General features: G+C 46.6%; 1 protein-coding gene across 2 annotated transcripts in view; it reads right to left on the reverse strand.

Moving 5' to 3' along the window:
* The window catches only part of LOC136575422 (ultra-long-chain fatty acid omega-hydroxylase-like), a 162,528-nt gene that overhangs the window by 67,763 nt on the left and 80,947 nt on the right, over window positions 1–13,818 (reverse strand). For both annotated transcript variants that reach the window (XM_066575085.1, XM_066575084.1), the window contains exon 3: window positions 3,588–3,732. In XM_066575085.1, coding sequence (XP_066431182.1) covers window positions 3,588–3,732 — 145 coding nt within the window. The remainder of the gene's footprint in view (window positions 1–3,587; window positions 3,733–13,818) is intronic.

The raw sequence follows: 13,818 nt of genomic DNA on the forward strand, positions 1-13,818 counted from the left end.
TCCAACCTGCTGCCCTTAACATTTCATATAGGCCATGGGTCATCGCCTAGCAACAGCACAGGAAATACAAATATTTGGAAAAAAAAACATGTACTGTGCATGACCGCCTGCGATCCTCCGCAGTCATCCGCATTACAGATAATACAAGTACGCAGGGACACTGTCCGGTGTCACAGCCAGATTTCGCTCCGTGATCTCGCAAGCGGAATCCGCCTCGCCCGTGTGCAGCCAGCCTAAGTTGTCTGCGGTACTTAAAGGGGTTGTCCCGCGAAACAAAGTGGGGTTATACACTTCTGTATGGCCATATTAATGCACTTTGTAATGTACATTGTGCATTAATTATGAGCCATACAGAAGTTATTCACTTACCTGTTCCATTGCTGGCGTCCCCGTCTCCATGGTGCCGTCTAATTTTCAGCGTCTAATCGCCCGATTAGACGCGCTTGCGCAGTCCGGTCTTCTCCCTTCTCTTGGGTCTCAGCAGCAGCGGAGTTCTGGCTCCGCCCCCTTCTACGCGTCATCGCGTAGCTCCGCCCCATCACGTGTGCCGATTCCAGCCAATCAGGAGGCTGGAATCGGCAATGGAACGCACAGAAGACCTGCGGTCCACCGTGGGTGAAGATCCCGGCGGCCATCTTCGCAAGGTAAGTAAGAAGTCACCGGAGCGCGGGGATTCGGGTAAGTACTATCTGTTTTTTGGTTTTTTTTTATCCCTGCATCGGGTTTGTCTCGCGTCGAACGGGGGGGCTATTGAAAAAAAAAAAACCCGTTTCGGCACGGAACAACCCCTTTAAGGCAACAGGACGTACAGTTATGCCCTGGGAAAACGCAAGATCATAAGAGATCTCACACTATCCGGCAGCAGCGGTGCTGCATTGGGACAGCGACCCTCGCTGTTAACCCCTTCTCGGCCGCCATATATGTAGATTGCGGCATGTAAAGGGTTCACAATGGGAGCGCGGACCCTCTGACATCATCGGACATTCGCGATGTAATCGTGGAAAGCCCGACAGGCTGCCATGGCAACAGGATACCAGAAACAGGTGTCCTGCATTGCCATTGCCTATGATCGCTAATGCAAGTGATAAGGCATTGCAGGATAGAAGTCCTGCAATGCCTTATCATAGCGATCGTAGGTGCTATTGTACGATTCCCCTACAGGGACATAAACAGTGTAAAAAAAAAAAGATAAAAATAATGTAAAAAAACCTCTTTTCTTGCGCTTTCCCCCATATTAGCATAAAAAAATTTTAAAAATTAAAATCCCGCATATTTGGTAACGTCGTATCTGTAATGATACACACAATAAATTGAACATGCTTTTTATCCTGCATGGCAAAAAGCGTAAAAAAAACCCTTAAAACCCCTAAAAAAAACTGAGGCAAAATGCTTATTTTTTTCATCTTGCCTTCCAAAAAAATGCAATAAGAGCTCTTTCACATGAGCATATATCGGCCGCGTTTTCACAGCCGGCTGATATACGCTACCATTTGAGGAGGCCTAAAAAAAAAAAAACCTAAATCTATTGCATAATTGATGTATTTTATCTCCCTGCTATCATTAAAAAATTACAAAAAGTTTTGCAGTATAGTCTTATGTACCTAAAAATAGCACCAGTAAAAACTACAGCTTGCCACGCAAAAAACAAGCCTTTATACAGGGGTGTTGACGGAAAAATTAAAAAAAAGTTATGGCTTTTGAAAACTGGAGATGAAAATCTGCCAAAAATCGTTGCATCCTTATGCCAAAAATAGACCATCTCTTTAAGGGGTTAAAAACTAGTGCAACATGGAAAAAAAAACTATACAAATTTGGTATCATCGTAATTGTACTGACCCACAGAATAAAGTTATGTTGTATTTGGAAACAAGACTTAATTCCCAAAAAATGGCATAATTTCATAAAGCAAAAAAAGAAAAAAGGTTTTTCAATACATGAAATAGTACATTGAAAAATATCGCATTCTACAAAAAAAAAAACAACCAAAAAACAGCCTACATATGGCTATGTCGACCAAAAAATAAAGTCATGATTTCTTGAAAGTAATGAGGGAAAAACAAAAATGAGAAAGCAAAAAGTGTTCATGTCCTCAAGGGGTTAAGAACTCTGGGGTGGATGCCATCTCGATCCATCACCTTATTCAGCCTTAGCACAAAAGCTGGTTGCCTATGCTACAAGCATTGGTACACATTGTGTGAAGAACATTACCTTTTGTTTTATTCTTGGCAACTACATCAATTTCATGTTCAATATTACCACAACACTTCAGGAGTTACAAATACACGGCCTCATCCTACCTGGCAGGGGACAGAAATCATCCCCATAAATTACATTTCAGTTCTCTTCATCTAGCTTAAATGCCTGTCAAAAACTTCTCCGATCCTCACCGAGCACTTCATTACATTTACATTCCTACATAGACCGCTTACTAACATCATGACTAACATATCCAAAACATCCAGCCTTAGCCTGGGTTCACACAGGGCGGATTTGTCGCGGTTTTGCCGCAGCAGATCCGCCCGCGGCAAAACCGCCCGCGGCCGCTAATCTCAGGATTAGCCAGCCATGTGGACGAGGTTTCTCAGAAACCTCGTCCACACGGGACGGCTAATCCGCTGCGGTAAATCCGGCTGAAACCGCGGCTGCGGCGGTCGCAGCCGCGGTTTCAAAAGAAGCAGCATGTCTGTTTATCTTTTCTTTTTTGTTTATTTATGTCACGGCCGCGCTCTCCTCTATGGGAGCGCCGGCCGCAATGGAAAAGCAAGCGGCCGGGCTGCTTCAAAGCCAACGCGGCGGTTCTCCGGGCGTAAATCTTGCAGTTTTTGCTGCGGCCAGACCGCGAGATTTCCGGCGGGAATACGCCCCGTGTGAACCCAGCCTTACACCACTGTTGTAGCCATACAAATTCTGAGATACGGAGCGCCATGTTCTGTTTACAGACTGTTAAAACTTCTGAAAGATGTAATTGAACCTGTTATCTTACTAAGTTGCAGTCTAAATATTCTACCATGTTTCCCCAAAAATAAGACCCTGCCTTATATAAATGGTTGCCCCAAAAGAGGCACTAGGTGTCAGTCCAGGTCCCTCCCGCCGCTCTTCGGAGCCCTGACCAGCTTTTTGCAGTCCTCTGCCGCCCACAGAAGATCACTTCCTGGTTACATGATTCATAAATTCCTCCAGAAAGTGATGGTTCTGATTGGTTCTCGAGCGTTGCTCAGCCAAGTAATGTAGTGCTTGATGAACCACTGCGGTGGCTGTGATTGGTTCCTCAAGCGCTGTATTAATTGGTTGAAGAACCAATCACAGCCATTGCATGAAAAATCAGGGTAGGGCGTATTTTCAGGATAGGTCTTATTTTCAGGGAAACAGGGTATGTATTGGTATCATCTTGAATAAATCTGCCCTGTAAAAATGCTTACCAGAATAGCTTTAGCACAATGTGTCATATTACAAAATTGATAGAAATTTTACTGATTCATGGTTTTGCAAGTTTCTCTTACTTCAAAAGAATCAGGAGAATTGATCAAACTATTCAGCTGGCTATTGAAAAAGACTGTATATTTCTGTGAAGATCCCAAATACAATACCTGGAGCTGCAACAACAGGCTTGATGGTTTCTGGATGAATCAGTGATATTAAAGGGGTGATTGGTCCCATCCAAGTCTTGATATAGTAGGTTAAATTTTTGACTTCCCTGCTGACTTCCTCCAGTCCCTCTTCATTAGGCAAGAACTACAAGTAATAATAGGCATAATGTAAGGTTACACTGCAGCAAGAGGCAGACACTACTTATAAATGAAACATAATAAAAGCATTAAGAAATGAACAAAAAGACAAACTGCTAATTTGTAGCTCGAGCATTAACACCCCATTGGATTCTTTCTTAAATCATTTAACAATTTAGCAATTTTATTTCATGCAGAAAGGCTCCTAGGTGTGCTACATTAAAACACCACAATTTATATTTTAATATTGTTTACTATAAAGTTGTACGAGCAAGCCGTTTTTGCTATTGAAAAAACTAATAAAGCCCAAACATCATAAGGGCGAGCACCCACTGGCGTTTTTTTACCTGCGTTTTGCGTTTTGCGTTTTTCCTGCACAGGCATAGAGATAACATGTGTTCCTGTCCACTGGCGTTTTTTTTGCGTTGCGTTTGCGTTTTTAACATAGGAACTGTCAGTTGCATATGTGTCCCTATTTTTCTCCTAATGCACCCATGAATGTCAATGGAAATTAACGCAAAACGCCGCGAAAACGCCGCGAAAAACGCCACGAAAAACGCGCGGAAAAACGCGAGAAACGCTGCGAAAACGCTGCGTTTTTTTCCCGCGGAGAACGCAAACGCCAGTGGGTGCTCGCCCTAAGTGTGTATTACATCTGTAAGAGCTTAAACAGATGGGAGTGATTTTGTCTCATTATGCGGGCGTGAAAATCACGACTGCATAATGGGACCAGATGAAACCACTGATTTAGTGTCCACTATCGGGATTCACACCGATTAACTTTACGGACGAGAAGATATAGGTTTTGTCCTACCTTTCTTGCACATAGTTAATAGTACATGCGAGAAAGATAGGGCAGGACCTATTTTCCTGTTTTTTTTTCTGGATTTTTACCTCGTTCATGCGCAACTACGCTCCTTAGCGGTGAACGTAGTTGCGCATATGTAATGGCCCAGAAGTCTATTCCAGGCCCCTCCATAAATGTCATACATGTAATGTCTTTTGTGTAGATGCACTGTGCAAATTGTCTAGTCTCTTGTTAGGTGTATTGCACAGCTGCAACAAGTGAGAGGTTAGTGTCGCCTGGGAAATGTCTGCAAATGTACCAATTTAAAGGGGTGGTCTCGCGAAACCAAGTGGGGTTATACACTTCCGTATGACCATATTAATGCACTTTGTAATGTACATTGTGCATTAAATATGAGCCATACAGAAGTTATTCCACTTACCTGCTCCGTTGCTAGCGTCCTCGTCTCCATGGTTCCGTCTAAATTCGCTGGCAGCTTGCTTTTTTAGACGCGCTTGCGCAGTCCGGTCTTCTCTATTCAGCACGAGCCGCTTCAGTGTGCTCCCCGCTACAGCTCTTCTGCGCATGCGCAGACGAGCTGTCACTGCTCGGGAGCGCGCTGCAGCGGCCATTCTGCACCTTCCTCTGTTAGAGGAAGGTGCAGAAACTGGAGCTGCCCAGCGGAGAAGCCCAGCCCAGCCGCCCCGAGAAGCGTCCCAGGTAAGTGATGGGTCGGGGGGGGAACTAGCGCTGCGCCGGGGGAACTAGCGCTGCGCCGGGGGGGGCTGTCGCTGCGCCGGGGGGGCTGCCGCTGTGATGGGGGAACTAGCGCTAGGCCGGGGGGGCTGTCGCTGCGATGGGGGGGCTGTCGCTAGGCCGGGGGGGGGGCTGCCGCTGCGATGGGGGGGCTGTCGCTAGGCCGGGGGGGGGCTGCCGCTGTGATGGGGGAACTAGCGCTAGGCCGGGGGGGCTGTCGCTGCGATGGGGGGGCTGTCGCTAGGCCGGGGGGGCTGTCGCTAGGCCGGGGGGGGGCTGCCGCTAGGCCGGGGGGGCTGCCGCTAGGCCGGGGGGGGCTGCCGCTAGGCCGGGGGGGGGCTGCCGCTAGGCCGGGGGAACTAGCGCTGGGCTCCGGAACCTAGCGCTGGGCTCCGGGGCCTTCACCTGGGCTGAGGGTCTAGCGCTGGGGAGCCGGGGGCTAGCGCCGGTTACCTGCTGCCTGGCGGTGGGCGTCTGGTCGGCGGCTGCGATACGTCCGGTTGCCATGGAGACACAGCTGGCGGCGTCTCGGGAGCGCGCACGTCGGGCTGCAGCGAGCAACGGGGAAAGAGCCGGCGGCCATCTTGAGAAAACTTTTATAAGTTGCTGAAACGCTGGAACGGTAAGTACGAACCAGCTAGAAATGTCATTTACAGGGGGGCTTAGTAATGTATGTTTAATGGGGGGGACTGGGCAAAAAAAAAATTTAACTGCTTCCTCGAAACATCTCCTTTAAGTCCTGTCACGTGGTATGCTAGAGATTATAAATATGAGTGATTTGGGTGTGGTAGAGAGATTCAGGGACAGTTCCATCACAGAGTGAGTCTTGAGTCCATCACAGTGAGTCTTCAGCAGAGAGCCACATGGGGATACCTTCAACCCTTATGCGGTGAAGTGATGGAGGAAGAGGAGAGATATACTGAGGACTCCAATGCCAGGAGCCTATAGAGAGGAAGGAGAAAGAGAGACTGAGAGAGAGCGTGAGAAAAGAAGTCCAAGATCACCGTGCAGAAGTACTGTGTTGCAAGAGTGTCTGTGGAGTAACCCTACCCCTATCCTCCTCTGGAGAGTTCCCCTTCCAGAAGCAGTACCTGACAGATAACATAGGCCTGCAGGACCGATGTGATCCTGAGTTTCCTCCCTGACCTCCAACCATCTGTTCTTACCTGCACTAGTGTATTCCTGATTTGTATGATATTGAAGTTTCCAAGTAAAGTTTTAGCAGGCCCTGACCATTCCCAGGGACTGAGGTACTTCAACCTTACATTGTGTGTGAATGCTCTTTATTACCGCCAAGGGTCATATAGATGGGTAAAAGGAACGGTGGCGTCACGCGTGACAAGTTACCACTCTAACCTCGCAGCTCCTCAACGTATGCCCCGTGTCCTGAGTTACCCTTTGGGACACTGCACATACACCCGTGTAAAGAAGCCTTAAGGGTGAACATACATTGTGCTCGTCATTCCTTAGTTAAAGTCTGCCTACACTTGCACCATGCAGATATAGAAGGAACAAGACTATAAAATAGCAAAGCATCACGAGATCAAGGTACTGTGTAAGACCAAACATAGTTCTTAGTATCTAACTTTTCTTTATAAAAATCCCAGCACTTCTGTTAAAAATGAACTATTATTCATTGCATCTGCCATTCTCCTTGCCGGTGCTCTGCTTTCAGGCTACAGTTTGTATATGGAATATCACAGACTGACCGGAGCTAAAAAGAGCCCTAAGTGGAGCTGGAGTTGAGGGAGAACTGAGACGAATGGGTATCAGATATTTTATATTTCTGCATGGCCAACTTGTTTTAAATAAAATTACTTGCAAAATCCCTTTGAGTGTAACGGCCAATTTAAACATAACGCCTGTAGGTCTAAATTTGCTCAAACGTACAAAAGTGAACAACTATCTTTACGTCTAAACACGAGCTAATGACTGAACGACTAACGAGAATTGAGCACTTCTTGTCAGTTGTTTGGTTTCACCCAGCATAAAAATCACCGTTGGCTCGTTCAATGCTTCACATTGTATATAAAACACTGAAGGAGAAGTGAATGATTGTTAACGATGATCTGCCTGTCTAAACAAGCAGTACGAGTGACAAAGATTGCAAACAAGTTAGCGGTGATGTTACTCGTTCGTGCGCACAATCAAACAAGAATCAGCTCGTGAAAAAGAGGCATAACCATGAAGCACAAACTACTGCTTTAACAAGTAAAATACTTTGTAAACTATCCAAAAATAGACTTTCACAAGCATATGTGAGATATTATTTGGGGACACTGACAGATGCAGTATTAGGACATTTGTGGCTCATGTACACGGGCATGTTTTCATTGGGTATTACACACACTATATACGGCCGTGTGACACACAGTAAATGGAGTCAATGACAGTAAATGGACTTTCATTGATCCTTTCACATTAGCGTGTAAATACTGCATGTAGATACACGCGACAAATAGATTGCAGCATCCTCTATTTTTCCGCATACCACGCAGCGTGAGCCCTATACTTTCGTATGGGTGGCGATTCATACGCAGCGCCATTATGAAACAGAGCGGGGAATTAAAAAAAACAAAACAGTCAAACTGAGTATTCGTGATAAACGCGGTCATGCACAGTGCACTCGCTGCCCATTTGCGTACACCTGCAGTGTTTTACTCATACAACCGGGGACATGAGCCCTTATATACAGAAGTATATAGCAAGTATGACTTATAAATTGCCTTCACTATGTTATTAAAGGTTTAGACCGGTTTACGGTGTTATAGGCTGCTCTCACACGTGTTCAATAAATGCTGCATTTTACCGTGATTTTGTGCAGCATTTTCAAACACGTTAGAGCATTTAACAGCGTTTTTTAATGCACCCCATCACTGTGATGAGTGATTAGATGTGTTAAAAAGTGCTAAATCACACAAAGATATAGCAGACAGCACTCTAAAATCCCGGCATTGGAAATGCCACATTGGAGCGCTGGTCTGCGAGGCCCTATTGAAATCAATCGCGGCATTGTATTACGGTTAGTGCGGTGTTCGGGACGCGGCACTAATCGCGGTAAAAAATGTCCGTTGCGAGAGCGACCTTAGGAAGCAGTGTTATTAGAAAGCAGAACAGCAATTTCAGGAAAATGCTAAATTTGTATTTTACGTTATTCTTATGTAGTCCTGAAACTCTAAAGGCAGAAATAAAAGGTATCTAGTAATTACCATTATGTTGCTACAACTAATGGGACCGATAGCGAAAATGAAACCACTGAAATTCATTGATTTCAGTGGTTTCATTTTGTCCCGTTATGTGGCCATGATTATCCCGGCTGTACAAGTGGAGAAAACCACGCTCATCCGAATCTGCCCTTATGCCTATAAAGCTGCTTTTAATATGAAAAAAAAAGATGGAGATTTTAGCTATGTCCGAGTGCCAGGACTGTTTCTACAAAGAACGATCAATGTTTTGATGATAGCATAGTTTCCTCTTCACACATGTTTTTACAAGTTTAGAGTCTATATGACCACATTTTTGGTCTAAGAGCTTCCTCAGATGGGTGTATGTTCAACTACACTCGCTGCTACAGAGCATGGCTGCACATGAACAAGGTAAAAATCTTTTTTTTTACCTTTCAAACTGTGCTATTCTGAGCAAGTTTGAAAAAAAGCAGAAAGATAGGTCCAGCCCTATCTTTTCTCAGGCGTATTATTAACGCTCAACAATCCTGATTGTCAGGGCTCAAGCCCACAGCCTCCTGTGCTCCAGTAGGTAGCTCTCCCCAGTGAGATATCCAGCTTGCTAAACAAGTTCTTCTGCATACCTCAGCCTTCTTGCCTGATCCCATTTCTCTAGCTCCTGCCTCCTGGTCCTGACGCCACCTCTGTCTTTGATTGCATTTCCTATATAAGCCTGGCCCTGCTACTCCCACAGTGTGAGATTATTCTGCTACAGAGCATTTGATCCAGCTTGTATTTGCTTGCTATTGCTACAAGACTTATCAATACAGACTCCTGGTTTTTCCTTCTGACTACATTACCTGCCTCATCCATTGTACTGCAACTGAGACTTCCCGACTCCTGGCTTCCATCTGACTGCTCTCTAGTGCCACGCATAGCTACTACTCCAGTGGCTCCTCTCCAGCGCCAATAAGATATTACAAAATAATCTTGCCCAAACATGGAGCCTGTCGTGACCAACCTGTGGAAGCAAGTAACAGAGCTCCAGGAATTTTGTGTCTCATACCAAGAGAAGTTTGCTGGATTACAGACACTGGTCCTAGATCAACAAAAGGAAACCACATGAAACATGACCATCAAAAAATGGTCAGCTTCCAGCTCATCTTATCCCCTAAATTTTCAGGGATTCTTGGGATCCCTTGGTCCTCTACCCACAATCCCTCTATCAACTGGGAAACAAGTACCATTGCCTTCCCTTCAGTAAAGAAAACTGCGAGATGGCACCATTCACCCCTAAACCAGTGCAAAACCTCGAGGATGGTCAACAGAACTTTGAGAAACTACCAGTTCACTATCAGATGTTCAGGGACTAGTGATGAGCGAGCATACTCGCTAAGGGCAATTGCTCGAGCGAGCATTTCCCTTAGTGAGTACCTGCCCACTCGAGAGAAAAGGTTCGGGTGCCGGCGGCGGGCAGGGAGAGTGGGGAGGAACGGAGGAGAGATCTCTCTCTCCTTCTCTCCCCCCCTGCTCCCCCCTGCTGACTGCTGCTACTCACCGCTCCCCCGCGCCAGCACCCGAACCTTTTCTCTCGAGCGGGTAGGTACTCGCTAAGGGCAATGCTCGCTCAAGCAATTGCCCTTAGCGAGTATGCTCGCTCATCTCTATCAGGGACGTCTGCAACAAGAAGAAAGCTGACCGGTTGCCATCTCATAAGCCATATGACTGTCCTATTGAGCTATTCTCCCTAGATCTTCCATTCCATTTGGGCGTATCTACAACCTCGCAGAACCAGAGTTATGGTCCCTTCGGGAACATTTGGATGAGAATCTAAAGAAGGGCTTCATCCAGCCCTCTTCTTTCCCAGTGGGAGCACCCATTTTCTTCTTTAAAAAGAAAGACTCTACTCTTCGACCGTGTATTGACTACCGGGAACTAAACAAGATTACTGTTAAGAATTGCTATCCTCTCCTGTTAATTTAAGAACTGCTGTAGAGCCTTTGGGCAGCCAAGGTCTTTACTAAACTGGACCTCAGAGGAAAACTCCTGGGAACCAGAACCCGAATCTCACAAGAGAGTTCCACAAAAGATATCCAGGGAAACCAGCAGCTGGGATGTCCGGAGGCCATCCCTAAGGGGGGTGCTACTGTCAGTGCTTGAACCTACGCCCTTCTGTGGTACACTTGGTATCTCTCCCCAGTGAGCTATGCAGTTTGCTGAACACGTTTTCCTACATACCTCAGCATTGTTCCTTGATCCCAGTTCTCTAGCTCCTGCCTCCTACTGCCTCTGTCTTTGATTGCACTTTCTATCTAAGCCTGGCTCTGCCAATCCCACAGTGCAAGATTATTCTGCTCCAGAGCATTTGATCCAGCTTCTATTTGACTGCTATTAATACAAGACCTCTCAATACCAACTCCTGGCTTTTCCTCCTGACTACGTTACCCGCCTCATGCATCGTACTACAACCAAGACTTCCTAATATCGACTCCTGGCTTTTCCTCCTAATTACGTTACCTGCCTCATCCATTGTACTACAACCGAGACTCCCCGTTACTGACTCCTGGCTTCCAATAGTGGAAACGAAACCATCAAAATCACGGCCATCTTTGTTTAACCCCTTTGTTTAATCACAACCATGTTTAACCCCTAATAGACAATTTTCAAATTTAACCCATGAACTATGTTAAGTTTATAGAGAATGAAGAACAGTATAAACTTTTTGGAGTCCACACTGAACTGAATGATGTGTTGCTTTACTTGTTTTATGCATGAACCCTTGAGCTAAAGAAGTCGTTCTATTTATGCTTTATTTCCAGGGATTATTATTTTTAAAAAGATAGCATTTTCCCCTTTTCACTGTTTCTACATGTGCTATAACTTACCTTTTGAGCTTAATTAAATAATGCTGAGAAATACTTTATAATTTCTCTAATATTCTGTTAATATTATAACTAGAGATGAGCGAGCACCAAAATGCTCGCTCAAGTCGAACTTTCCGCGATGCTCGAGAGTTCGTTTCGAGTAATGAACCCAATTGAAGTCAATGGGCGACTCGAGCATTTTTGTAAATCACCCATGCTCCGCTAAGGTTTTCATTTGTGAAAATCTGGAAAACCCAAGAAAGTGATGGAAACGACACAGAAACGGATAGGGCAGGTGAGGGGCAACATGCTGTGCTGCATTTCAGGTTCCCAGGTACCACTATTAACCCACAATAGTGGCAATACTGCCCCCCCTCCCAACAATTTTTACTTCGGACAAACCCTCATTAGCAAGGCACACCTTAGCTAAGCACCAGACTACCTCCAACTAAGCACAATCACTGCCTGCGGGACACAGCGCTGACTCTTCTCCTGGGTTACATGCTGCCCAACCCCTCCACACGACCCTGCATCCGCAGCGTACACAAAAGTGTCCCTGCGCAGCCTTCAGCTGCCCTCATGCCACACGCTGGCTGCATAGCCACACCACCCACATGTCTATTTCTCAGTACATCTGTGATGAGGAGGAACCGGGGGCACATACTGCAGAGGGTTGGCAGGGCCAGGCAGCAACCCTCTTTAAAAGGGGCGAGTCGATAGCCCACAATGCTGTACAGAAGCAATGAGAAATTCAATCCTTTGCCACCTCCATCAGGAGCTGTAAACGTGGGCATAGCAATGGGGAATCCATATGCCCACACAGTACTCATTCTGTCAGGTGTCGCATAGCTCAAATCGACACTGCAAGGGGAAAGCCATCTGCACTCTGCCCCCTACCCAAGTCAATCAGTGTCTTTGTGCCAGACAGGTCAAACACCACGATGGGAACTAAGAAGGCACCAACAGAATAGGTGGGTCATAGGCAACCCAAGACATGAAAAATTAATAAATCTGAGCGGCCAAACATGGCAGACTTGCACCGCGCCCACGACATAGGCCTCGGCCCACAGCTTCAGCAATCGTAGGCAAGAAGCGGACTTTCACTGCACCCAGGACATAGGCCTCTGCACAAACCCTCAGCAATCGTAGGCCTAGAGTAGACTCCAATGCTAACGTAGCTGTGAACGTCTCATTAGCGCTGTATTGCTCCAGTAGTTTGTCCCAATGCAGTGCCCCGGATAGTAGAGCTAACGTCAGATTAAATACAGGTGGCCTTTGGCCCACACTGCATGCCCCAATCAGACTGGGGTTTTTTATAAATAGTCACAGGAAGGTACAACTCCGCAATGGGAATTCCGTGTACACCCACAGCACGGGTGGCTCCCTGGAACCCACCGGCGGTACATAAATAAATCCCATTGCGGTGCCCCGGACAGCAGAGCTAACGTCAGATAAAATACAGGTGGCCTTTGGCCCACACTGCATGCCCCAGTCAGACTGGGATTTTTTATAAATACACACAGGCAGGTACAACTCCCCTATGGGAAGTCTGTGTGGACCCACAGCATGGGTGGGTCCCAGGAAGCCACCGGCAGTACATAAATAAATCCCATTGCAGTGCCCTGCAAGGCTGAGGTAACGTTAGATTAAATACAGGTGGGCTTCGGCCCACACTGCATACCCCAGTCAGACTAGGGTTTTTATAAGTAGACAAAGGCAGGTACAACTCCCCTATGGGAAGTCCCTGTGGACCCACAGCATGGGTGGGTCCCAGGAAGCCACCGGCGGTACATAAATAAATCTCATTGCAGTGCACTGGACAGCAGAGCTAACGTCAGAAAAAAAAACGGCGGGCTTCGGCCCACACTGCATTCCCCATTCAGACTGGGGTTTTTAAAAAGCAGACACAGGCAGGTACAACTCCCCTATGTGAAGTCCCTGTGGACCCACAGCATGGGTGGCTTCCTGGAACCCATCGGTGGTACATAAATAAATCCCATTGCAGTGCCCTGCACAGCTGAGGTAACATTAGATTAAATACAGGTGGGCTTTGGCCCACACTGCATGCCCCAGTCAGACTGGGGTTTTTATAAGTAGACAAAGGCAGGTACAACTCCCCTATGGGAAGTCCCTGTGGACCCACAGCATGGGTGGGTCCCAGAAAGCCACCGGAGGTACATAAATAGATCCCATTGCAGTGCCCTGGACAGCAGAGCTAATGTCAGATAAAATACAGGTGGGCTTCGGCCCACACTGCATGCCCCAGTCAGACTGGGGTTTTTATAAGTAGACACAGGCAGGTACAACTCCCCTATGTGAAGTCCCTGTGGACCCACAGCACGGGTGAGTCCCAGGAAGCCACCGGCGGTACATAAATAAATCCCATTGCAGTGCCCTGCATAGCTGAGGTAATGTTAGATTAAATACAGGTGGGCTTCGGCCCACACTGCATGCCCCAGTCAGACTGGGGTTTTTATAAGTAGACACAGGCAGGTACAACTCCCCTATGTGAAGTCCCTGTG

The sequence above is a fragment of the Eleutherodactylus coqui genome, chromosome 1, assembly GCF_035609145.1.
Source record: "Eleutherodactylus coqui strain aEleCoq1 chromosome 1, aEleCoq1.hap1, whole genome shotgun sequence".
In the NCBI taxonomy this organism is placed as follows: domain Eukaryota; kingdom Metazoa; phylum Chordata; class Amphibia; order Anura; family Eleutherodactylidae; genus Eleutherodactylus; species Eleutherodactylus coqui.